Source organism: Marmota monax, unplaced genomic scaffold (assembly GCF_021218885.2).
Source record: "Marmota monax isolate L192 unplaced genomic scaffold, Marmota_monax_Labrador192_F-V1.1 WCK01_AAM20220418_F8-fsc00022, whole genome shotgun sequence".
NCBI lineage: Eukaryota > Metazoa > Chordata > Mammalia > Rodentia > Sciuridae > Marmota > Marmota monax.
Genome location: NW_026695215.1, coordinates 24,878,556 through 24,905,477, shown reverse-complemented (window position 1 = coordinate 24,905,477; position 26,922 = coordinate 24,878,556). Strand labels below are relative to the sequence as shown.

At 36.9% G+C, this 26,922-nt stretch overlaps 1 protein-coding gene across 1 annotated transcript in view; it reads left to right on the top strand.

Moving 5' to 3' along the window:
• LOC124084619 (collagen alpha-4(VI) chain) overlaps nucleotides 1-26,922 on the top strand; it is a 101,585-nt gene that overhangs the window by 31,200 nt on the left and 43,463 nt on the right. Inside the window, exons 12-22 of the mRNA XM_046431960.2 lie at nucleotides 1,402-1,455; nucleotides 7,994-8,065; nucleotides 9,835-9,861; nucleotides 10,394-10,438; nucleotides 13,051-13,104; nucleotides 13,952-14,014; nucleotides 14,398-14,463; nucleotides 20,656-20,709; nucleotides 20,815-20,850; nucleotides 24,101-24,163; nucleotides 26,125-26,187. Of these exons, the coding sequence (XP_046287916.1) occupies nucleotides 1,402-1,455; nucleotides 7,994-8,065; nucleotides 9,835-9,861; nucleotides 10,394-10,438; nucleotides 13,051-13,104; nucleotides 13,952-14,014; nucleotides 14,398-14,463; nucleotides 20,656-20,709; nucleotides 20,815-20,850; nucleotides 24,101-24,163; nucleotides 26,125-26,187 (597 nt within the window). The remainder of the gene's footprint in view (nucleotides 1-1,401; nucleotides 1,456-7,993; nucleotides 8,066-9,834; nucleotides 9,862-10,393; nucleotides 10,439-13,050; nucleotides 13,105-13,951; nucleotides 14,015-14,397; nucleotides 14,464-20,655; nucleotides 20,710-20,814; nucleotides 20,851-24,100; nucleotides 24,164-26,124; nucleotides 26,188-26,922) is intronic.

Sequence of the window (26,922 nt, the reverse complement as noted above, 5' to 3'; positions counted from 1 at the left end):
GAATCGTCATATTGGAAAGATTTGTTAAAAACTTCCTTTTGCACAAAATAGCCCACTTAGTATCTCTGAAAAGGTACAAGTTCTGGGCATGTGTATGTGTGTGTGAAATATAGACAATCTTAAGGAAAAATAGAAATTGGGTGGAAGAGAACTTGGTAAGTAGTAGCGACCAATTCCAAATATTTTTTTCTCCAGATTCGTGTTATCTCTGGCAGAGTCTACCTTTTGGGAGAATATATATGAAAGTGGATTTAGTTTGAATTACGTTATATAAGCCACATATTAAGGAGACTCATTACAGAATTTGATTTCAAGGTTTATTTGATCTCAAGGTTTATTCCTTAAGAGCTTGAATTAGTATCAGAACCATGAATAAATGTATTTATTTATGTATAATTATTGGTAATCCTCATCTCAGTATTTTATCTCACTTGTTTTCCTAGAATTATCTGTAAATTGAACTACTTGGTTGGCAGAGTTTTAGTTATTCTTGAACAATTTAAAAATATTTAGTTTGAGGATTCCACTTGATAAGGGACTTATTATCAGAAATAATAATAAAATTTTATGATAGGAAAAGAGATCCACTAATATAGCTTATGGTTATTAGATTTGGATGGCTTTTAATCACGGACTGATTTTAGAGATTAGTATAAGATTTGATGAATGACTTTAGCTGTATGAATATATAATAGACTGCAACCATTTTGCATCACTTTTGTGATCTAATTTACAAATATTTAAAATGTGTGTTGCAGTTCTGCTTTGTTGTTTAACAAAAAGCTGTTTCAAAAAAAAAATAAGGTTTGCAGTTTTAGACTAAATAAACATTTTAAGCTATAAAAGGTAAGCCAGACTTCCTTGAGAGGATATAGTTTGTATTTAGGTATGTAAAAAGAAGTAAAAAAAAAAAAGACTAAACAGTTGAGTCATTCAGAAATAAACAACCTTTTCTCATGAGTCAGATGATTGGTAACCCTTTTACTTACTGCTCTTTTCTAAAACAAGGTCAATAATGGTTTTCCTTAATCTTTTAACTAGATATTGGCCTTTGAATTTTCAGATGAGAGGGAATGGCTTAAAAAAGCATTTTTGAAAAATACTAATAGTTTTATTTTCTATTAAAACAAACAGGTATTCACATTTTCCCTGGAACACAAGCCCAAAATACTTATTTTTATATATCTTAGCATATGGTTTCCAGTATCTAGTAGATTTTCAATAAAATGTCAACTCAGTAATACAAGGATATTTATTATTAACGATTTTTATTTCACCTAATTTTTTTTTTTTTTGGTACTGGGGATTTAACTCAGGAGCACTTTATCACTGTATTTTACCTAAATTTGAGAAATGAAGAACTTAAGAGTCCAATTTACTTATTTTAATCTTTTTTTTCAGGGAGAGAAGGGTTTTGCTGGGTTTCCTGGCCATCCTGGTAAAGAAGGTGAATATGTAAGTACTAAATTTTCTTTCTTTCTTTTTTATAGGTTAGTCTATTTTTATTTCATTTTATTTTTGATTAACATGTTTTAATTGTACATATTAATGGGGATCAGTGTGATAGTTCAATACATGCATATGATGTGCACTAATCAAATCCAGCCTCCTTTTATGTACCATGTATCTTATTTCTTTCCTTTCAAAGAATATGGCAAAATGGGTCAAATATTAGCAATACTTAGCTGGCACTTAAGTCATGGAAGTTTTTTTCATCTGTCATTTAAGTGGGTTTAAAATATCTAAAATTACCATTTATTTATTTTATTTTATTTTTCTTAAATTTTTATTTATTTATTTTTTAGTCATACATGACAGTAGAATGCATTTTGACATATAATACATACATGGAATGTACATACATCAATCATATTATCTATTCTATTCTGCTGCCCTTCCTATCCTCCCTACTCCTCCCCTCCTCTCCCATCCTTTCTCTCTATCCAATCTAATGTGACACACTTTTTTTTAAAATAAAATTACCATTTATTATAACCAATGTCATGCTTACAAATTTTTAAAGATGTAGTCTCTGGAAGGTGTTTAATGATGAATGGTGGCCATTTTGTTTTTTGTTCAGGGAATTTGATCTGAGAATGTGGTCCGAAATGCATATAAGAGCAATTGCTCATCAATGATCTAAATTGCAGATAATTTGTTATTATTATTGAGCTACATATGTAAGTGGTTAAACAAAATAAATTGAAGAAAATCCAAGCCCATTCTTTTTTTTTAAGGATTGAAAAAAAATTTTTTAGGTTGTAGATGGACACAATACCTTTATTTTTATTTATTTATTCTTATGTGCTGCTGAGGATCCAACCCAGGGCCTCACATATGCAAGGCAAGTGCTCTACCATTGAGCTGCAAACCCAGTCCCCATTCTTAGGGCAAGCTCAATTCTGATGCCTTCCTGGGTAGCCAAGAAGGTGGTGGAATTACAGCTGATCACTGATGGTTGGCATGTAACCCTGGATACACCACTGGGAACATTTTAGACAAGTGAAGTTATTTATCATGTGATCACTGGTGGAGGAAAAAAAAAGTATGTTATAGGGAAAATTCTGAGCTAGGAGACTGGAATGTAGTAGGGATGATTTTTATTCCATCATGCCATATGAGGCTGTGATGTCACTTGCTGTGTGGCTTCTTAAAAACCCTGCCATACATTTGGGGAGGAGTAAGTGTTAAAAAACCCATGGTTTTCACTTAATTTTCAATAATGGAAAACTAGTTTGCCACAGGTGCCTATTTTAATTTTGTATGTACACCATGGTTCTCACATTTTTGGTTTCAAAATATCTTTGCACTTATTTCCTATGCAGATTTATTGAAATATAATTGACAAGTGAAGTTGTACAATTCAGTTGTCAGTGTGTAATGGGATGATTTGATGTACTATGTATCGTGAAGGGATTACCAGAATCAAGTTAGTTAACACATCCATCACCTCACATAGTTACCTTTGTTTCCTATGGTGAGAATATTTAGGATATACCCTCTTACCAAATTCCAAGTATATAATACTTAAATGCCATATATAATTCTTGGAATTTGGTAAGTGTAAAGTCACCATGCTGTATATTAGCTCCTCAGAACTTACTTGTGACTGAAAGTCTATTCTGTCTGACCAACATCTCTGCACGTCCCTGTGCCTTGATTCTCATACTTAAAAATTATTGAGGATCTTGAAGAATTTTTGTTCTTGTGGTTTCTATCTATTGATAGAAATTAAAGCTGAGAAAACTCTTGAATTATTTACTTATTATCTTATTTCAAAATGGCAAAGCCTTGTCTTTGTGAAAAATAACCATGTTTGACAAAAAAATTAGTGAGAAGGGTGACATCATTTGGTGTGATTAGAAGAAGGCTAGATTTGCATATTGGTTTCTGTATTTGGTCTGCTGTGATGTCACTTGCTGTGTGGCTTCCTAAAAACCCTGCCATACACTTAGGGAGGAGTAAGAGTAAAAAAAAAAAAAAGAAAATAACACTTTAGTGTTGTTAAGAAAATAATTTAAACTTTGGACCCTGGTAAGTGGGTTCTGGGGACAGAAGGAATTCTCAGCACACTTTGTGAGCCCTTGGGACATGTACACTCACGATTTCCTTACTCCACATGGATTAGCACATTGTTTTTATTATTCTGAATGTTTGGGCATTCTGAACTACCCCTGAGCCCCAGCCCCAGCCCCTGATCCTCTTCTTTTTTTTTTTGCTGGATTTTTTCCCAGTTTTATTTTGTTTGAGAGGAAATAGCATTTTTCTTAATACTAACAAAACCATTTTTTTTTTTACTAACAAAGATAATAAATAAATGTTGGAACAGTTTGTTGATCTAAAAATATCATGGATGGGAAACATATGGATTCCTTTAAATATTAGTTTCTATCCTAGATAGATTTAGATACTTTTTATTTTTTATTTATTTTTTTTAAATTGATTTTTTTTTAAATTTTTTATTGTTGGCTGTTCAAAACATTACATAGTTCTTGATATATCATATTTCACACTTTGATTCAAGTGGGTTATGAGCTCCCATTTTTACCCCATATACAGATTGCAGAATCACATCGGTTACACATCCATTGATTTACATATTGCCATACTAGTGTCTGTTGTGTTCTGCTGCCTTTCCTATCCTCTACTATCCCCCCTCCCCTCCCCTCCCCTCCCCTCTTCTCTCTCTGCCCCCTCTACTGACATTCATTTGTCCCCCTTGTATTATTTTTCCCTTTCCCCTCACTTCCTCTTGTATGTACTTTTGTATAACTCTGAGGGTCTCCTTCCATTTCCATGCAATTTCCCTTCTCTCTCCCTTTCCCTCCCACCTCTCATCCCTGTTTAATGTTAATCTTCTTCTCATGCTCTTCGACCCTACTCTGTTCTTAGTTACTCTCCTTATATCAAAGAAGACATTTGGCATTTGTTTTTTAGGGATTGGCTAGCTTCACTTAGCATAATCTGCTCTAATGCCATTCCTTTTCCCTGTAAATTCTATGATTTTGTCATTTTTTAATGCAGAGTAATACTCCATTGTGTATAAATGCCACATTTTTTTTATCCATTCATCTATTGAAGGGCATCTAGGTTGGTTCCACAGTCTTGCTATTGTGAATTGTGCTGCTATGAACATCGATGTAGCAGTGTCCCTGTAGCATGCTCTTTTTAGGTCTTTAGGGAATAGACCAAGAAGGGGAATAGCTGGGTCAAATGGTGGCTCCATTCCCAGCTTTCCAAGAAATCTCCATACTGCTTTCCAAATTGGCTGCACCAATTTGCAGTCCCACCAGCAATGTACAAGTGTACCCTTTTCCCCACATCCTCGCCAGCACTTGTTGTTGTTTGACTTCTTAATGGCTGCCAATGTTACTGGAGTGAGATGGTATCTTAGGGTGGTTTTGATTTGCATTTCTCTGACAGCTAGAGATGGTGAGCATTTTTTCATGTACTTGTTGATTGATTGTATGTCCTCCTCTGAGAAGTGTCTGTTCAGGTGATCCTCTTCTTAAACTATGTTTATGGGATAATTACTCAGCTTTTCTGTTTCCTCAGTAAGCAGAGCCTTAGACGTTAGAAATACAGACAGGAATGGAAGGTGTCATATTTTTGCTATTTCATTTTGAAGTGGTGAAAATATTCATTCTCATTTTTATGATGATTTAAAATATCCTTTAAGTGTTCCTTTATTTTTTTCTGCTGGGCTGGTAATTCAGTGAACTTGACTCAAGTTGGAAGAAATTACTTAAAATCTGTCCAGCTCACTGGGCCAGTGACTCCGATTTCAGACAAAACAGGACTAATAAGGCCTTGTCTGTCCAGAGGAGATGATTTTTTGTTCCCTTTCTCTGCTGTTATAACATTGTAAAACCAAGATATATATGCAAGGGACATTTATAATTTTAAATTTTATAGTAGCCACTTTAAAGTAGAAGGAAACAGGTAGAGTTGATTTTAATAATTCGTTTTGTTAAGCCCAACACATCTAAAATATCATTTTAACATGTAATTAATATAAAATTAATGAGATATCTTAAAATAAGTTGGTCTTCAAGATCTGGTACGGTACACTTGTAGCACATCCCACTTTAGACCAGACACATTTTGAAAGCTCAGTGGACACTCTGGCTGTGGCTACTGTATCTGACAGAGCAGTTTTAGCCAGTCTCATTTTCTTTTTAATGCCATTCTCTCAAGAAAAGGTGACGTTGCCAGGCATTTTCCTCTGAATGGCTCTTACTGTCTTTTTCTCCCGAACAGGTCACACTGGCCTGAGCAGTGGCAGGCAGAGACCTGTCTGTGCAGATGGAATGGTTTCAGAAGGGGGCTCTGAAATCCCATTTGTAGGATCAAGTTGAAGATTTATGAGTGCAGATAGCTCATTATTCTGGTTATCTCTTACTAACTGATTTCCTTTCTCCTGAAACCCCTTCCAACTTTGTGGCATAAAGTAATCATTTTATTATGTTCATGGAATCTGTGGGTGGGGAAGCCAAAAAGGGGACAGAAGTAGGATGGCTCTTTTCTCTATATCTGGGGTTTCAGATGAGTTGATAAGAACTTCTTGGGCTGTAGAAGCTGGGACCAGAGGACCCAATGCCAAGGTGGCATCTTCTATCACTTGTCCGGACCCTTTGCTGGGATGGTGGAAGGACAGGCTGAGCATGAACCTCAGGGCTGCTGGGTGTGAGAGGGAGCATCCCTACAGGGAAGGTTCCCCCTGTGTGAAACCACGAGGCTGCTGACAGAGTCTCAGAAAGTAGCCTCACAATGTCTCTCTCATTCTGCTGGTTGGAAGCCAATCACCGAGGCCAGACCACATTCAAGCGGAGGGAATCAGACTCCTCTTAGATGGAGGAGTGGCAGGTCACAGAGTGTGGGATGGGAGATATTGATGTCCAGCTTTGGAAAATACAATGTGCCAGACTCACGAATTCTATAAATTTAAAAAATGTATCAATGTTGAGTGAGTGGCTTAGTATGGTAGGAACATTAAGATTAACTTCTCCAGATGAAACTTAAACACCATCCCCTTAACTTAGAAATGCAGGTAGACTAGGGAGAAGGGAAGAGAACAGACAGTATTTAGTATCAAGCCTTGCTTTAGGCATTTTGTGTATGTTATTACATTTGATATTTGTCACAACCCTCATGTATATATGAATAGTTTCATTTTATAGATGGGGTGGTAGGAATGTGCAGAGAGTGACCTGCTAAAGATCATATAAAGAATGTTGTAGGGGCTGGGATTGTGGCTTAGTGGTAGAGCGCTCGTCTAGCATATGCGAGGCCCTGGGTTCGATCCTCAGCATCACATAAAAAAAAAAAACAAAACAAATAAAGGTATTGTGTCCAGCTACTTTTAAAAAATAAATATTAAAAATAAGAATGTTGTAGATGTGTTCAAACCTGTTTGATGCCAGTACCTGTGTTTTTAAATTATCTCTTGCTACCTTTATTTTTATTTTTAATTATTATTACTATTATTTTTTGGCACCAGGGATTGAACCTAGGGGTGTTTAACCACTGAGCCACATTCCCAGCCCTCTCGCCGAGTTGCTTAGGTCCTTGCTAAATTGCTGAGGCTGACTTTGAACTTGTGATCCTCCTGCCTCAGCCTCCCAAGCAGCTGGGATTACAGGCCACCCTGCCTGCCTGCTACCTTTAAATATAGAGCACCTCATTTGTCCAGTCACATGGTTTGTGAAGTATTTTCTATATGGTATCTCCTGTAGTCAATGTAGCAATCCTGTGAGATCATTAGAATCAGTGTTATCTGGATCCACATTCATAAATGGGGACAATTGTGATTTGTGGAATCATGTAACAGTCCAAGATCACCAAACAAGTTGGAAGCAGAACTCAGACCTGAATTCAGGTTCTTAATAAAAGGATCCAGAGTGCTTCTCACTTTATCATGTGCCTATTTATAGTCCCAAGCAGCTTCTGTATTTTCTGACCTTATTAAGTCTAAATTAGATGTTACAAATGTAGATTTTCTTTTGATTGAAGCTCATGGGTTGTGTGAGACTTTCTAATTCATATTTAATCATTTTGGCAAAAGGCATGATTCCCTTCCTTATTCAATGCTTAGATGAAAAGCTTCTATTCACTAATATAATTCAGTGAGTCATTCTCCAAATTCTGATTGATGTCTGCTGTATGTCAGGCAAGAGGTTTGGGGCAGGGAACTGAGCGATAAATAAATGAGACATTGTGAAGCTCACAACATGGCAGGAGATTCTAATACATAAAAGACAAACAAACAACAACAATAACAACAACAACAACAAAAACCCCCACAAAACCCTCACTGTCATAAGTGCTAAGTTGAATTAGAATCCGTGTTATCTGGAGCATTGTCGTAAGTGCTTCAGAGACCTGATCAGATTGCCTGCAAGGCAGTCAGATTGTTAAGGACACTGTGGTTTGAACTGGCTGGTGGTCACAGAGGCAGTTTCTTGATGGTCTCCACTTGTATCTGTCTTCACAGGGAGAAAGAGGCCCCCCGGGTCTTCCTGGACCTCGAGGTGAGGAAGGATGCATGGGTGTGAGGGGACCTAAGGTGAGTGTGACCTCAAGCTGTGGGATTCTTTCCCTTTCTTTGTTTCAACCCTTGAGTTCAAGAAAAATCTTCATTCTTCAGTATAATTATGGAGGCTTAGCTTCTATTTAGACTGAAGGCTTCCCAGAAGTAAAGCCTCAGAAAAGGAATCAACTGCACACAGCTTACTGGGAGATGATCCTAGCAAACAGTAGCAGAGGAGTAAGGAGGTGAATAAGATATGGAGGAAATGTGACCCCAAACGATGCATTAGCAGATCACTGCTGTGGGCAGATGCAGATCACTCCTCCCTAGGGACTCTGGCAGCCAGTGTTGAACATGCACCTTGATGTTTTCCCATTTGAAGGGTGAAGTTGCTGGGTGTTTGTATACTACATCCTATCAGGCATTATCGAGGGCTGATGCTAGGAGGCCTTAATTCCCCCAGCTCTTTGGCCTGTCATGCATGTAGGCAAAGCAGGTTTTAAGTCCCAGGAAAAAAACCTCAGCAAAAGAGCCGAGAGTGCTTGTAATTGGAAGGTAGGTTCAAGAATACTGAGATTTTAATGGCTAAGGGGATACAGGTGGGGCACCTTTTTGAGTGATTGCATTCCAGGTGCCTCAACCTTTCATTATTGGAGAATCTCTTTTGATAAGGTAAGAAAAAAAATTCATACAACGTAAAGTCTTTTGAAAAATTTTATTTGTTCTTTTTTGCTTATACACGACAGTAGAATGTATTCTTAGGGTTTTCTTGATCACAATGACCATGTCCTGTATATTCTAACAAGTTACCTTTCCAGTTACTTTGCCCTGTTGTTCCTTGAAGTCTTCCCACTCTTGCTAACCAGTGTATTCTCACTTTCATTTGAAAAAAAAAATCTTTACAAAAATAAGTGGCAGGGTGCTGCTATTTTGCCTACTCTGTGAGGAGTAGCAAGGTGGTTTTCTCCAGGTCACAGGAAAAGGAGGGTTGTAGTAATCAGAGAACTGTGAAACCCATCACATTTGCTGGACAAGGAAAGCCTTGTCATTTTGATCTAATCTTCATTTTGATCTAATACATATATTTTCTTCAAATCAGGCAACATGGCTTCCTAAATGAAACAAAATTTCAAAAATCTCATTCAAGCCAAATTCTTCTACCAACTAAGCTATATCCTCACCCAAGTCAAATTCTTTTTATTTTATTTTGCAGTACAGGGGATTGACCTGAGTTATGTCCTCGGCCCTATTTTATTTTTGATTAACATGTATTAAATGTATCTGTTAGTGGGGTTCAGTGTGATTTTTCCATATGTACATACTCTGTGCACTAATCAAATCCAGCCTTCCCCATTTTCCATTTCCCCAGCCCTGCAGCCTTCCCAACCTCTAGTAATCACTATTCTACATTCAGGTCAATTTTTTTTTAAACATCCACATATAAGAGAAAACATATGGTACTTGCCTTTCCGTGTCTGGCTTATTTTACTTAATGCCCTCCCGTTCCATTCACTTGGCTGCAAATGACAGGATTTCTTTCTTCTTTATGGCTGAATAATATTGCATTGTATATATTCACCACATTTTCTTTATCAATTGATGGGCACCTAGGTTGATTCCATATCTTAGCTATTTGAATAATGCTGCAATAAACACGGGCATGCAGGTATTTCTTTGGCATGCTGATTTACTTTCCTTTGGAGACAGACAGACAGACAGACACACACACACACACACACATATCTCCAAAGGAAATTTATTCTTATTTCTTCAGCTCAATTATTCTTATTTCTTCTTAATTTTAGGGAGCAAGAGGATTTTCAGGAGAGAAGGTAGGTAACTGTCTCTACTCAAAACTGGATAGCAGTCTCTTTGGGAAACACAATACTGATTCCAAGCCCTTTTCCTTTGCTTGATGGGGTGAGGCTTTTAAATTTTAGGCAAAGGAGTGGGGCAGATCTTATTAATATCTGAACCACCATGCTAATAAGTGACTATTGACTGTTTGTAAGACAAGTATTTCAGTTTTGAGGCAATGACATATATTATTGTGTTCAAGCCTTGCTGACTGTTTTTTTTTTTTTTTAGTTGTTGATGGACCTTTATTTTATTTATTTATTTATATGCCGTACTGAGAATTGAACCCTGTGCCTCACACAGGTGAGGCAAGTGCTCTACCACTGAGCCACAACCTCAGCCCATAATCACCTTTTAATAATTGCATGCTCTATGTAGCTGTTGTTTCAGAAGGTCTAGATTCTTCTATCAACTGGAAAATAAGTTATTAAGGAAGTTAACATCAAAGAAATATCCACGTACCCCTATTTCTCTTGTGTCTAACTCTGATCTTCCTTTGCTCCACAGGGCGACGCTGGTGAGGAAGGTGTTGATGGCTTGGATGGAGAACAGGTATGGAAGTATTTCATTTTGTTTTCCCCTTGACCAGTCTGGCATTTATACTCTTATAGTGAGCATAGCTTTTCCTGATTGTCTAGAGATTTTGACGTGTATACTCAACAGTGGTTAAGTTCACATGTTATTTATTCTTATCTCCAAAATACAAGGATCCAAAAACCTAACTTTACCCTCCTCTGATATCACATATTAATTATTTGGTATTTTATTTCTTAAATTATTTGGTATTTTATTTCTTTGGTATTTTATTTCTGAGTATTTATGTCTTAGAAAATCCTTAGAAGATCATCACATCTTATTTTTGTTAGATCCTGTAGATTAGACATTGTTATTATTATTATTCTATATAGCCAGTGCTTATCTAGCTTTATCCTCATATTTGCTAGTTTCATCAAAGCCTTTCTGTCAGTATGTTGATGCCTTCAAAAGAACATGAAAACACCATGAATCTTTTGCCTAAGGTAGAACTCCTAGAATTTCCTTTAATGAAGGGTGATTCATTGTAAACTCCCTTGGCTTTTATTTTCCTGGAAATCTTTTTATTTTACTCTTTTTCTTGAAAGATAGCTCATTGGGTAAATAATTCAGTGTTCATAGTTATCTTCTTTCAGCTCTTTGAAAATATAACTTTCTAGACTCCTGGATTTTAATGCCTTGTATCTTCCATTATTGCTGTTAAGAAGTTATATTTCAAAGTAATTATTCCTTTGTAAGCAGAGTATAAAAATATGTATCAGGCTGCTTTAAAAATTTCACTTTGTTTTTCCTTTTTGACAGTTTCAGTATGATGTGTCTAGGTGTGGATTTCCTTTTATTTATTCTGCTTGGAACTTGTTCGGCTGTTGATTCTGAGTATTTATGTCTTAGAAAATCCTTAGAAGATCATCATATGGAAATCTTTATCTTTCCTATTGTGTTAACCAACTTTTCATCATTATAAAAATATCTGAGATAATTAATTTATAAAGATAAAAGGTTAATTTTGGCTTATGGCTCTAGAGATTCAGTCTATGATTGGGTGGACCCCTTAATTTTAGACCCCTGGTAGGGGTGCTGGAAAGTAATAGTGGGGAGCATGTGGTGGAGCATGGCCAGGAAGCAAAAGGAAAAGAGGAAGAGGAAGGATCCAGGATCCCACAATTTCCTTCAGTGACCTAGAGGCCTCCCACTAGGCTCCACCTCTTAAACGTCCATAGCTTTTCACAACACTGCCACTCTGGCACCAAACCTAAACATGTGGGTCTTTCAGGGGACATTCAACATCCAAAGTAGAGCACCTATTTTCTCTATTATCTTTTTTATAGAAGTCTATGTCAGATCAGTCGGGGCAGGCAATGGCCAAAGGAGGCAGATTTAAAAGGGCCGCTGAACAGGCTTTATTGAGATATCACTCCCGGGCGGAACTCGATCAGACCCACAGAGAGGACAGGGGAAGGGTCTGAGGAGAAACTGTGTGGAAGCTCGACTGGACTGGACTTTTATGGGGCTTACAGCAGGAAGGGAAGGGCTTGGGACAGGAAAAGGTATTTCTAGGGTCCCTTGCCCCCTTGAAGTTGGTCAGGGGAGTTGGCTGAACTCCAGGATTGGCGGGGGGGGGGGGGGGCCTGCTGATTGACAGGCATTAGTCAGGAGATCTGGGTGACTGACAGGCGTTTCCGCCGGCATCTGATTGATGTTATTTTTCGGCGCGGGCTGCTTTGTTCTAAGTTGCCACTAAGTCGCCACCAAGTCGCCGCCACCGACCTAACAGTCTAATTAGAAGTTTGAATATACTTATTTTATATTCTGTATATGATAATTCCAATATCTGTAGTCAATGTGGGTCTGATTCTATCATGTGTTGTTTCTCCTGGCTTCTCCGACATGGTGTGTCCCTCCTGTGTGTTGTGACTTTTGATTAACAAAAGTCAAACAACATCAACTCAGGTTTTAATGACTTCTTAAAGATAAAGTTCCATCAGTTAAAAAATTAACAGTTTTTAATGGAACTTTATCTTTAAGAAGTCATTAAAACCTGAGTTGATGTTGTTTGCTTCAGCCACATTCCTAGTGGCACTAGCTCCCGGGACCAGTAACATAAATTGTCAGCCTGAGGTCTTTCTCCTCTCTATCTCTTTCTCTCTTGAAAACACACACACACACACACACACACATATCACAATAAGTTCTTAACCAAGAGCTCTTCTCTCTCTGGATCCTGCTTTGTCTTCATTCTGAACAAAGGATTTCTCTTTTTTCTTTATTGTCTTTTTAATGTATCTAAAATATATTTTAATTTATCTGGAATTTACGGTTGTTTTTTGGGGAAAGGTTGTTCAAAGGATCTAGTCTGTCACTCTGTTGTGATAAAGTGATTTCCTGTTCTTGGTTAAAAATGTGAAACTACCCGAAAGAATTTTCTGGAATGACTAATAGAATACAGATTCTTCTTCTTTTTTTTTTTTTTTTTTAGTATTTTAGTTTTCGGTGGACACAACATCTTTATTTTATTTTTATGTGGTGCTGAGGATCGAACCCAGCGCCCCGTGCATGCCAGGCGAGCACGCTACCTCTTGAGCCACATCCCCAGCCCAAGATTCTTTATATATTTCTTTTTCTTTTCCTAGGGTGATCGTGGAGTCGCAGGATCATCTGGAGAAAAAGGAAATAGGGGAAATTGGGTAAAATATGAAGGCATTCTGTTCTCATTTCTACTGGGTAAACTGATATCAACAATTTATTTTTAAGCTGTGGGAAAGAATCATTTAGTGGTTTAGAGACTAGATTGAGAGTTAAAGGACAATGAATGTTAGATGACTGTTTGGAATGTTTACTTAGGACCTGATAGTGAAATGGAGATAGTGAAATGGAGAATCTAAATCCAGGGACTTCACTTTTTGTGCTTTAGAGACATAATTGTGTCACTGTCTAGCTCACAAGTTTTTCATGGCTCCCTGTCACTGATGATTTAGTCTTACATCCAAGGCTGTTCAACCACTCTCTTCATTAATCCCAATTAAGTCAGATTGTATTACTCCTGCCCCCCTGAATGTTCCTTTTGCATGCCCACTCTGAAAACATCATTCTCTTTCTCCTTTTATTTATTTTTTTCCCCATGAGGTCTTACTCTATTAATCCTGCCTGCATCCATGATGGAGAAAACTCCCCTTCCCCCTTGTTTATGTGTGTTTCTGCAGAGAGAATCAGGAATTAGTGAAAAAAATCAAGAAATTTGATATTAGGGAGTTATGAGTCCAGCTTCCCAGAGCCTCAAGTCCCTCATATGCAAGTGGGTTAATTCCTAAGAAGTGAGGTGAAGCACACCTAAGGCTGATCATATGGAAGGTTCCAACAAAACATCTTTCCTACTGCTTGACCTTGCCTTTTCCACAGTGAATGCTTTCAAGTTCAAGTACCAAGTTGCTCTTTGAGCCTGATTTTTTCTTTTTCCTCTTAGAGTTCTTTTCCTTTTAGGCAACAAGAGATTTTGAAAAGTGACACATTTTTTTTTTCTCTTTGTGATTTAAGGGCTTGACAGGACCACCAGGACAATCTGGAGAGCGTGGAGAGCCTGGGTTAAGAGGAGATCCTGTGAGTAAAGATTGGGGGATTTCTTCTGCTTTAATTCCAGGGATTTGAGAAATGTTTGCTTGTGGCACAAGGTGAGAGCCATTTTTTATTCATTAATGAGGCATCTGTTCAGTCTGTCTTTACTGCACTGCAACAAACGAGAGATTTGAGAGTAAAACCCGTGTCACAGAACATTTGGGTTCATAAATAGGTTGGAATTTTAATTGTACCAGGTATCTGGGATTACTGGATGGGTCTGGACAATAAAAAGGGTCCACTTTGGTTGTGTGTGTGTGTGTGTGTGTTTGTTGTTGTTTTCTTTTTAAGGAACTTTTCCTATAATATTTTTTTTTTTTTTAATTTGGTTGTTGTCCATTTGAATAAGCGACATTTTATTTTCTCAGGGGGATCCTGGAACGGATAGTCACATTCAAGGACCTAAGGGGGAAAAAGGAAGGCGTGGGCATCAGGTAAGATGACCTCTGTTTAATTGGGGGGACTGGTATGCATGGGAACAAATGCTTCTGGTGTAGAAATTTGGGCACTCTGCTTAGCAAGCCAGGGAACAAACCTGTGGGATTCCATCATCCATGGACACAGGAGTCCTGACTGGTTATCTCTGCTTACATCTTGTCCTTGTATTCTTGTCTTAGAATTTGTACAGGAAAAAAAAAACTATCTCCCACAACATTAGTAATACTTTAGAAGTTATTTTACCTCTTTTGTTCTTGGTTTCCTCATTAGCAAATGAAAGCATCTGACTCAAGGATGCCTAGGATTCTTCCACTTTAAAAAATTTTCCAATTATAAAATTTAAAAGATGCTTGCAATTATCATGTCACCGGCTTGCTTTTCTTTGTAGTCAGAGCTGATTGATGTGTATTGGGTACTAGCCATTTTTTAAAAGAGGAGATCTTTGTCTAGCTCTAAAGACTGGAAGCACTATGATAGAAGACATCACAGAAGAAAAAAGACTTGTTAACTTGACAGATGCTAATTTCTTGGAAGCCAATTTTAGATTTTTATGTCCCAGACATTAAAATGCATGATTCTGAAGAATGACTAAAATAAATCCAAGTGCTTCAGTCCTCACATTTCACCATTCCTAATTTCCAGGAATGAGGTCTGCATAGCACAATATTTGCAACTAGAAAAGAGCCTAGGAACCTCTATTTTCTTCCAATCCCAGTTCTGCATCCTTTAACAAAACTGTAGGACATTGACTCTCCTTCCTAGATTGTGGCTAGATAGCATCCATGTTATATATGTCCAGATCCTAAGTTAAATTCAGTTTGTAACAAGGTCATTATTATGTAGCTATGTGAGAAAACCACTGGGAGTTGACTATAAGAATATTTCATCCTGTCATTAATTACAGTTGTTTTGAACAGACCCTATTGAGAATGTTTCCTTTGGTGTTGTGACCAGAGAGCTCTGTGAAGGGACACTCAATTATCGACAGGATTGGGCTAAGGAGACAGTAGGGAAGCAACCCATCTGGTGCCCATCTGTAAGATGGGAAGAATGGAGATTGATTTCCATGAGTTAGAGGTTGTCATGGGAAGAAAGATTGTGATCTGAGATAAGATGAACTTGTTCTATGGTTGGCTCAAGGTTTACTGCTGGGGAGAAACCCAGGCCTATAGACAAACTGTCCAGTGCTCTGCCTGCCACAGTACTATCGCTACACATGCTCACAGCTTTCAGATGCCTCCCTCCCTGATTTTAGCCAAGGGTTAACTTTGAACATCAGCCCTGAATTGTGTGTGTACATGGAAATTGTAATCCTCTGAGGCAATGCCATATTGAGTTTGTATCTCATGGCTTCTGCTCCCATGCTGTGCTCAAAGAAGGGTGCTAACTAACTCCTTTGAATAGACTTGGATAACAGAAGTAACTCTCACCAGTTACATAAGCCTGCAGCTGTGGATACTGACATTCTAGCCTCAGTACTATCAGGAGATGGACCTCTAGGGGGCAGTCTTCCCTTGGAATTATTTCTGAGATGAATCTAAGAACAGATTCAGTGTTACAATTTGGATGGGTAAAGCAGTCATTCCAACAAGGAGAAACTTTATTATATATTTAGTATCAGGGAATCAGTCATGTCAGTCAGGAGTGTGAAATAAACACTTCTGGGGAGAATGAAAACGAGCTTAACCTTTGGAAAGGCAATAGGCAAATAAATCAGTTAGCATTGCTGTTTAAAAAATATACATATGCATATATATGTATAATACATATTATATATACATATATAATACATATATGTATTTACTTATTATATATATGACTCTTAGAAAATTTGTCTAGTAGTGTTAAGTAGTAATATGTTTGAAACCCAAGTTTAGGTGATTTCAGATTTGACACACCATCTCAATGATACCATTGAGACTCAGTGATTTGTCAGAGATACAGTCCCTTTCTTTCCACGCTCCCTCCTCAGTATGTCAGCATATGTCTGTAGGCCTGGCAGCTTTGAGCATTTTGTCTTTACTTTTATATAAAATGCCAGGAGGAAAGGGACTTTCCTTTCATCTGGGTGTTTTCAACAATATTGTTTTCTAAGCTCATTAGAAAATTGAGCATAACTGCCCAATTTCACGGGATCCAGAGAAAGCAAATCTCTGAATAAAGGAAATGTGATCACCATGATTGGCTTAGATCTATTCTCATTCACCCATTGGAGGTTTTTTTTTTTTTTTTTTTTTTTGTCCTGGGGATTGAACTCAGGGCCTCAAGCATGGTAGGTAAGTGCTTTACTACTGAACTGTATCTACAGCCCTGGAGTTGAGTATATTGTTGTTCTAAACACAACAGATTTTCATATTAAGGAGGAAAAGGGAGAGACTATTGTGTAGGCCACCACTGTGTCTGCCATAGCTTAATTTCTAGTCTTTCTAGGCCTAGCACTTTACCCAGAAGCTAATCATGGACCAACACAGATTTAGCAGCAAGGGTGATCACTGTGGTGATTTTTAAAATAGTAAAAAATTGAAAATACTCAAATGTCTAATAATAGCTTATATGCATCCTGGTGCTTCTGCACAATGGAATATTTCTAGGCAGTGAAAAATAATATAGAAGACTATTTCTTGACATGGAAAACACCGTGTTGCAACATTAAATAAAAACGGTAGATTTATAAAACACTATTCAATGTGAGTTCAAATTTGTAGAAAACTTCCATATCATTAGAAATTATGCATTTCTTTTTACCCTAACTTCTAATTTTGAAAAATTTCAAATCTATGAAAAATAAATTTTAGTTGCAAGAATGAACCCCATTATTACTATATTTGCTTTATATCTCTTTATACAAATGCATGTATGTGTATATCTATATGCTCAAGTGTATTCTTAGAAAAAGGACATCATTCTATATTAGTACAATATAATTATCACACTCGAGAAACAATATTTGTACAACATTATTTTCTAATACACAGTCCGTAATCAAATTTCTACACTTGTCCCATGTCTTAGTTTGGGTCACTATAACAGAATGCAATAGACTGGGTACCCCAAATAGCATGCATTTTTCACAGTTCTGGAGGTTGGGAATTCTAAGACCAAAGCACTGAAGATTTGGCATCTGGTGAAGGCCCATTTCCTGATTCTTAAATAAGTATTTTGGCTATGGTCTCACATAGAGGAAAGACAGGGTGCTCCTTCAGGCCTCTTTTGTAAGGGCACTAATCTTGTTCAGGAGGGCTCCACCCTTATGACTGACTGGCATTCCTTTCCTACTGTCTTCACTTTGGGGGTCAAGATTTCAGAATGAGTTTTTTTGAGAAGAGACATAAATACTCGATCCATAACACTCAACGATGTTCTTTATGCCTGTTTTTTTTTTTTTTTTTGTTGTTGTTGTTGTTCCAGCGTGTAGCTGAGGATTAAGCAGTTGTTTCAGGTGTCTTTCCTCTTTGGTATCTTTCAATCACATCAGTGGCCCAGTTATTTGTGACATTGACATTCCAGACTAGTTATTTGGCTAAATTTACCTCAATTAGGATTCATCTGATGGTTTCTCCATAACTACAGTCAGGCTAAGCATTTTTGGCAGAGACTTAGTGGTGCTGTACATTTATTAATGATGGGCAGGGATACAGTGTTGATTTGGGTCATATTGGTGACATTAATTTCGAACATTGGATTATGTTCGCCAGATTTCTCCACGGCAAGCATGCTTTTCCTTTCTTCGAATGGGAATGATACTCTGAGACTATAAATTTCCTATTTCCCAACAATCTTTTACCCAATGGCTCCAGCATCTGCCCAGATAATTCTTTTACTATGTTGGCTGCAAAATGCTATTTACTGCTGAAGTGAGAAAATGATTAATCTTTTAAGAAAGAATCTTTATTACATCCAGATCTATTGTGAGAAGGCTTTATTTATAGCCTCCTCTCATCTACTTCCTACTTTGGAAAAAAAAGCCCATAAAAGTAACATTTACTACAGAAATTTGGGAATATAAAGTAAAATGTAGAGGAAAAATGATCCATAGTTCCAGTAGCCAAGGAAACCATTATTTTATTGAACTTTCCTAACATATGATGGCAATCTCTCTTCTAGAGAAAGTCAGAAAAGTGTCCCATGGGCTTGTTACAAAATGTTCTAGTGTAATATTTTTTTTTTTAAAGAGAGAGAGAGAGGGAGAGAGAGAGAATTTTTTAATATTTATTTTTTAGTTTTCGGCGGACACAACATCTTTGTTTGTATGTGGTGCTGAGGATCGAACCCGGGCTGCACACATGCCAGGCAAGCGCACTACCGCTTGAGCCACATCCCCAGCCCCTAGTGTAATATTTTTAAAAATGGGGACTTGTCATTTTTTTCTTTTTCCATATTTGGGACAAATTATTCTCCCACATAATTTTGCAAATTTTAGAAGAACAACATCATAGCACAAACTTTCTACTTTATATACTTTTTTTTTACTTTATACACTTTTTAAAAAAAGTCAGATACACCTATTTCTGCTGATCTTTAAAAATCTTCAAGAAAAAAAACTGAGTAAAATATAAAAATGTATGACAGTGTTTATAGTATGCTCCTGCTTGAGTTTACAAAACAATATATTTATGTCTACTTGTAAGTACAGAATTTTTTTTTTTTTTGGAATTTTATGAGAAGCATTCTTTTCTCAGGCTGCCTTGGGAGAAGGAAGATTTGCTTTTTAATTTTGTGCTTTTTCATTTGCATGCCTTGTGCATTTTTTATCATGACATATTTAATTTTTTTCGACAAACAGTATTTCAAGATAAACATTAGAATTCTAACATGTACAACGACAAGAAGTCAGCTGTCTTAGAAATGCAACTCTGAATAGAAGAGCTATACAGATAAATCCTGCAACCCAAAGCCCATAATATGGCTGAGTAGACAAGTGAGCACTGTGGTTAATCATTCAGATGTTTTTCTCTTCACGATGCTACAATCTGAACTTTTGGAAACCCTTGTAATGTGCATATCAGCACGTCATCTTAAACTAAAATCAATACTTTTTTAAATCTTAAAAAATATATCATGAAATATCCAAGACCCTGGAAAAGATGTAGTGAATACTATCATGCACACAAGCTTTTATTAACCCATCACTGAGTTTAAGTAAAATTTGACCTATATAACTGGTCTATTCAGATATACCCTCTGATTCTTATCAGAGGCAGCCTCCATATTGAATTTCCCCCCTTTTTCCTTTGTGTTTATATTGTGTGTGTGTGTGTGTGTGTGTATATATATATATTCTTTATAAACTTCAGGTGAAAAGTGTTTCTGTCATGACTTGATTAGCATTTCCCTCATATTGGGGAATATTTAAATTATCTCAGAATTAATGTGCTATAAATGACAGTTGTAATGAACGAATTTTCACAAGACATTTTTTATTTCTGTATTTCATATTCTTTCCCCACTTACGTATTCCACTTGACTTAGCATGTAGCCTCACTGAATAATTATCTGAAATATCCCTTCTTGGGATCCCATGGGGTTTCCATTTCTCCTGAAAGAGGGATCATTTCTTCTGGATACTACTCATTCCCCACTTCTACTCCACAGAGGTTTCCTCATCGTGATTGTGAAACCTTGCTTTCTTTCATTGCCTATACACTGATCTCTCCATGTGCAGAGACATACCCTTCTACCTTCTGCTTCTATCTGCCACTCAAGACATGCCCGATAAGACATGGGTAGAAAGGGATGGGCCAGTATTTTCCTATACTAAGCATGTTGAAGAATGTGTATAACTGCTGTCCCAGCATGGTGAACCACGAGGAGTCATTAAAGGAAGAGTCTGTGGGGAAAGACTACTAATCTGTGGGGAATTTGTCCGCAACATTGATGTTTGAAACATGAGAACTTAATGTCATTGGCTTCTTGAGGAGTGATGGTCAATGGAACTTTCTGAGATCATGGAAATATTCTCTATCTGTGTGATCCAATATGGTAGCCTGGCTACATGAAATTACTGAGCACTTGGAATGTGGCCAGTGTTGAATGAGAAGCTAAATTTTTTTTAAATTTCATTTTTGTTCACTTAATTTGAATAGCTGCCTTCAGCTAGTGGCTTCTGTATTGGATGGTACAGATATAGAGAAGAAAACCAGAAGTGTGTGGCATTTAAACTGATCTTCCCTTTATCTTTTACTTTTTAGGGTCTGTCCAGTTTCAATGGACCTCAGGGGAAAACTGGAAGTGTTGGTCCTCAGGTAGGTGTAGTATATTTCTCCTGCCTTTGTGGAAGAGGAAGGTATGTCTGGGTGAGAAATGGTTTATTTCTTTCTCTGAGGTCTCTGCTTTCCTTCTTTTCTTAGGGGTCACGAGGAAGACGAGGTCTGCCAGGGTTGAAGGTCAGTGCTTTCTGGAGAGAGATGCTCTTTGTTTCATGTACATTGCAGCTTTAATAGTTCTCTCTGAGGTCTAGGGGAATGCCATTGGGCTGGGAGGTTGCATGGGAATTCCTGGGAGATTATCACGGAGATCTTTTTCATGAAGAAGGGAAGTTTTTATGGTTCTCTGCCTCCTCCTCAACTAGCTCTACTTTATTTAGATTGAGAAGAAGCCAATACCTTAGAGAAGGACTTTCAGTTCTGATATGATGGTTTTTTCCCATGGGTGCAAACAGCTGATCAACTGTGTCTAGATGATGGAGAAGGGTTGAGCTCTTACCATTTCCAAAGGCCAGATGGTGTGGTTTGATGGTGGAATAGAGAATATCCCTGCGAGAAACCTACTTTACTAAGCATTTATCTAGTACCTGGTGTACATTAGAATATTATTTATATTATCTCATGTAAACCTTTCCAGGCGTTTTCATGGGTAAGAGAGGGAATACAGGATTAGCAAAGAGAAGTAACTTTATCAGAGGCACCACAGCTAATAATTGTTGGAGATAGGATTCAAATCTAATATCTAATCCCAAAGACCATGATGAAACTTCTGTACAAAAGAAGTTATTTTATGTAGACATCTCTCTGACATAATCTGATGATGCTCTGCTTGTATTTTTCCAGTATTCTCGTGATTGATTTAGGAATGGAGAAGAAATGATATTGACTCGTATCACTTTTATTTTGATTTCTCACCATGAGGGATGAAGATTTAATGTTCTTACTCTATTTTTCCATCTCCTTCTCTGTACACCCTCACCATCCTTGCAATACATTTATTTTCTCCATTCTTCATTAAATCAATTTATTGTTCACATGATAATTAAGTGAACATGATTTACAGCTTTATACTTTTTGTATCTTGTAATCTTTTTCTTTTGGTGCTATAAATTGAACCCAGAGGCATTTAACAACTGAGTCATATCCCTATCCCCCTGCCACCCCTTTTTATTTATTTTGAGACAGGGTCTCACTAAGTTGCTGAGGCTAGCCTCAAATTTGTAATCCTCCTGCCTCAGCCTCAAATTATAGCATGTACCACAGGCCTGGCTTCATACATTATAATCTTTATGTGTTCCTGTAGTAGTTTGCTTTTATTCCTATTCAAATTTTTATTTTTAAATAAGAGATACAAACATAACTATTTTCAGGCTTCAGGGTGAACTGGGTTTATCCAACATGTCAGTGGCTTATTAGTTGACCTGATGTTGAAGCACTGGTCTTATAGACCCATTTATATTCCTTGGATGTAATTTGTTAAAGACCAGCCAATCCTACAGAAGACTGTAGCTTACAGAGGTACTGAATTCCAAATAATAGTACTCTATACTATATAGGAAAATATGGCTCATTACTGTCTATAAAATTAGATCTGGTTTTCACCAGATGCAGAATAAAATAGAATTCTAAATGAAATTTTATTTATGGAAAAGATTATGTTTATGGCAAATAAATTGATGCATAGATTTCTTTTGGCAATAAAACAAAACTTTACATTTGTTGTTATGATACAATTAAGAATATAATTAATTTAAAAAATATCTACAAACCCACTACCCTTCAGCAATTATTTTTATGTTTGTGTGTTCCCTTTACTTGTATAAATAATAAAGGGTTATCATAATGTCTATACTATTTTATATTCTGATTTTCCATGTTTCTGAATTTTCCTAATTTCACTTTTTTTATTTGTTTTAATTAGTTATACATGACAGCAGAATGCACTTATGCACTTTGATATATCATACATAGATGGGATATAACTTCTTTTTTTTTTGGGATATAACTTCTTATTGTTCTTAGTGTATCTATTGTAGAATCATATTGGTGATGCAGTCCCATATATACATAAAGTAATGAGTGCCAATGTCTGTTTCGTTCTATTATCTTTCCTATCCCCACATTCCCTTCCTTCATTTCCTTCTACCTAATCTAAGGTAACACTATTCTTCTCTAGTGTCCCTAACCCCCGCCTTATTGTGAATTAACATCCAGATATTAGAGAAAACATTCCTAATACATTACATTTTATTCTACTGAAGTAGCACAGTTTATTGCTAAACTATTCCTATTTTGGGCATTTAGGTAATTTCTATTTTGTTAGCTATCGTGGTCAGTAATATAATAAAAACTATAAGTTTTTTGTTTTGTTTTTGGTTTTGATTTGCTGCAGTTATTTCCTTAATATAAATATATGAGTGGAATTATTATAATGAATCTGAACTGTACCATACTGAGCCATGTTATTTTCACAAACCTGACACTATGAAAGTTACTAATGTGACATGCAAATTAGATTGCAGCCTGGTTCAAACTTTCTAGCTATCTTCCTTTTAAAACTTGGTTTATACTTATAAATCTAGAAATCTGCTCTTGAAATAAATCTAGAAATCTGCTCTTGAAAAGCTGAACAATATAACAATAATGATGAATAGAAGTGCCAGATAGTTTTTAAAAACTTAAGAAGTGCAAGTAATTTGATCCACATATTGATGAATTCTGGGTTTGAGGTTTTTGGGCTCCTTTGTTCATCTGTCAGTGAGCCAGTCTTTCTGTGAGTAGCATGAAAAGGAGGCAAAATAATTCACAAAATTGGAATTATTCCCAATCTTGGAAAAATATCTTTTCTGTAGAAATGAAAATAATAATTTGGGGAATAACTTAGGGGAGTTATCAAATGAATCATTTTAGCAATTCACCCTTGGCCTTGGGAGCTAGCTAAATGCTCCAAGGGCCCATAGAGTTTTCAAGCCAATATTCTATCATTTTACCATGTGTTTTGTGTGCCTTTGTCCCAGAGTGTCATGCTTGATCAACATTCTACTTCTTTGCATGGAATAAGTGTCCTTGATATCAGTGAACATTTAATCCAGATACCTTAAAGAGAGGGCTGGGCTTTTAGGAATTCATTTTTATACAAAACAGGAATTTGGGTAATTTAAAGGAAGTATTTTTGCTTCTATTACTAGCTGAAATTTTGAAAAGAGACGTGCAAAGACCAGGAAAGGCAGTGAGAGTGTGGTCTTGCATTTTCTCAGCATGAATGGAAACCCTTTATGTGTCGTCTCCATCTCTATCCTCGAGGAGGATTGATCACAACCCGTCTAATATTTTTTCAGTCTTTCCCTTGGGGCTCTCAAGTGACATCTTTCAGGAAGGCTGCCTTCAATAGGAGCACTGATGATGTCTTTTTATTTTTATTTTTTGACAGGGTGTGCATGGAGAATCTGGTGAACAGGGCTACCAAGGAGAGCTTGGAAATCCAGGTTCACAGGTTAAATCGGAGAACTTTTTTAAAAAAATTATGATTATTATCACATAGTTATTGTACAAAATAATGAGTTTTGTTGTGACAACTGTATATCTCCATATAGCCATATTTAACTTGGTTTTAATGCTAAAGGACTTGGTATGAAATGTTAATTTCATTGTTTGATAGGCAATTAAATCAGAATGGCCTGAATACCTTCCACCTAAGGCCTCTCAAAGGAAATCATATAGCCCCTCTTATGAGAACGTTAAACCATGAAAGCTAGTATTTATGGACCTCCATGTTCTGGGTACTACAATAAGCTCTTGAATTTAACTCACTTGATCCTTCACTGGGGGTTAGTCAGGTTTCTTATTATCCCTGTTTTATAGGGAAGAAGTGGAAAAGGAGATGGGGAAGTTAGGTCAACTGGCTAAGCTGCACAGCTAATAAGTTATAAAGTTGGGATTCAAATTCAGACAATCTGGTTATAAAATTGATGTTCTTAATGACTGCCTTTGACGCTGGCATCCCGATTACTCAAATAATATTTAATTTTTAACCTATTTAATTTTCACTATTAACTCAAGTAATAGTAATATTCATTTAAACTGTACTCAATTTGGCAGGAAAAATCAACAGAGTGAATTGAGTGTCTGTCATGCACACAGTACTCTGCCAATAGACAGAAAATGGGGCATTTAGACCATTAAGGCAAAAAGTCTTGCCCTCAAAAACTTCAATCTACTGGGAGACTGTAAACTGTCCAGTGATAAGTGGAAATTTGAACTTCCAACTAGTTCTTTTGAATCCTCTAATCATAAACTAAATCTATCATCTGTAGATCCTTCTGGAACACTTTGTATATCTTTCTTTTAAAAGCCAGATTATTTCCAAGTATCCTCCATGGAAGGAGTTTAAAACAAACCAATTTCATTTATCTTGACTCACTCTCCATAAGTATGAATCCTTTCAGTGTCAGATGATCATTTTAGAAGTTTCTGCTAATTTTAAACTTGACAAAAGAACTAAGGAATGAAATGGATAATCAAAGTCCAATTAGAGATCGTGTTTACTTTATGATTGAAAAATAGTATCTGAAATACAGAGGGAAAAGATATATATATATATATATATATTTTTTTTTTTTTTTTCATTTTCTTTTTGATCATTGGATCAATTCATATTTGGACCCCCTGCCACGGTTGCTTCCTTGCTTTCTCCTCTATACCCACTTGATTGTGTTTCTGGGTGAAAGGGATGCATGTCATGCTGGAAGCTATGAGCAAGAAAATCGATAAAACCTCTCCTTAATTCTCACCTTCCCACTAGCATGTGGCTATGATGGTCTATTTAAATAGATGATGGTCAATACCTCACTTCGGAGAAAGGAAGCCATGATCAATGCTTCTGTTGAGAAAGTAGTTCTCACAAAAACTGGAGAAAAAGTCAAGTGTCAAAAATCAGTAAAGTAAAATAGACGGGAGAAAAAAAATGAGCAACTCCTCAGTGATGTAGGCAATGAGATTAAGCCACTTATGTGTGCCTTTGGTTCTTGATAAAATTAAAAAAAAAATCTGTCTTTTTAGACCTTGTATATATCAAGAAAAGGTTAATTTTTTTCAAAGGAATCAATATCCTATCTGCTCCCCTAATCCCCTTTTAGGATTTAAAGTTAGTTGGGTGAATTAAAATATGAAAGCAGTGTTTCAAACTGTAGCACTCAATGGATTCAGGAGAGATGGCTAAAAACGTAGATGCTGAGGACTCACATCCCGTATTGCACACCGAGTGGGTTGGGAGTGAATGTTCTGTGGGTGCTGCAGTTTACAGATGCCACCCGCTTCAAGTTTGATAAATGAGATGGTGATGGGTGAGGGCACCCAGATTTGTGCTTCCATAGGTATCCAAGGTGATTTTGTGGCTTTGCAGAATATAAATGTTTCTGTAAAATTGGTTGAATTTTGATATAACCTTTGGTCCAGGGGCCAAGAGGAAGACAAGGACCACCAGGAACTTTTGGACAAAAAGGGTTACCCGGTGCCCAGGTAGGTTTGAAAACTGAACAATTACAATACAACTGCTAATTAACGATGATTGATTTATAACCCTGAGGGTTCCTAGATGACCAGGAACTATACTGTGTGTTCTGGGGTCTGTGGGTATCAGGAATTTCTAGAAAAGCCAATTTGATGCAGTGGGTATTGATCATCAGCTATGTACCCCCTTCTATTATGGATATATTGTGGGAATGTAGTAACCCATAGGCATGGGTGTGAGCTTTAAAGGTATCTGACACAAGCTGGTATTTATCTATAGGGTAAGACAAAAATAATAGTACCATAAGAGAGGTATAAATAACTAATCTGCTCCTTGTAAATACATAAGGAAGCATCCACTTTTATAGATAAGAAAACTGAGTCCCAGGGAGATTAAATGACTTGCCATCCAGACCCTGGGTGGCTGAACTGCCTTCTGAGTCTGAACTGAGTCTTTCTAGTGCCTGTTCTGCTTCCCACCTTGTTTCCTAATGGTTCATGGAAAGGTCAGACAGACTGAGACAGATAGTCAAAGCAGCTCCCCCAGGAAGAGAGCATTTGAGATTGCCTAGAAACCTGAGCAGCAGGATTGGAGTTAGGAATGAGAACCTCTAACTGGAGACTCAAAATAGCAGCTCCAGGATGGTGCAAGCCACGGTTCTGTCCTTGTTCTCTCCCTTGGTGTTTTAGTCAGCTTTTTTTTTTTTTTGCTGCTGAGAACAAAATACCAGACAAGAACAGTTT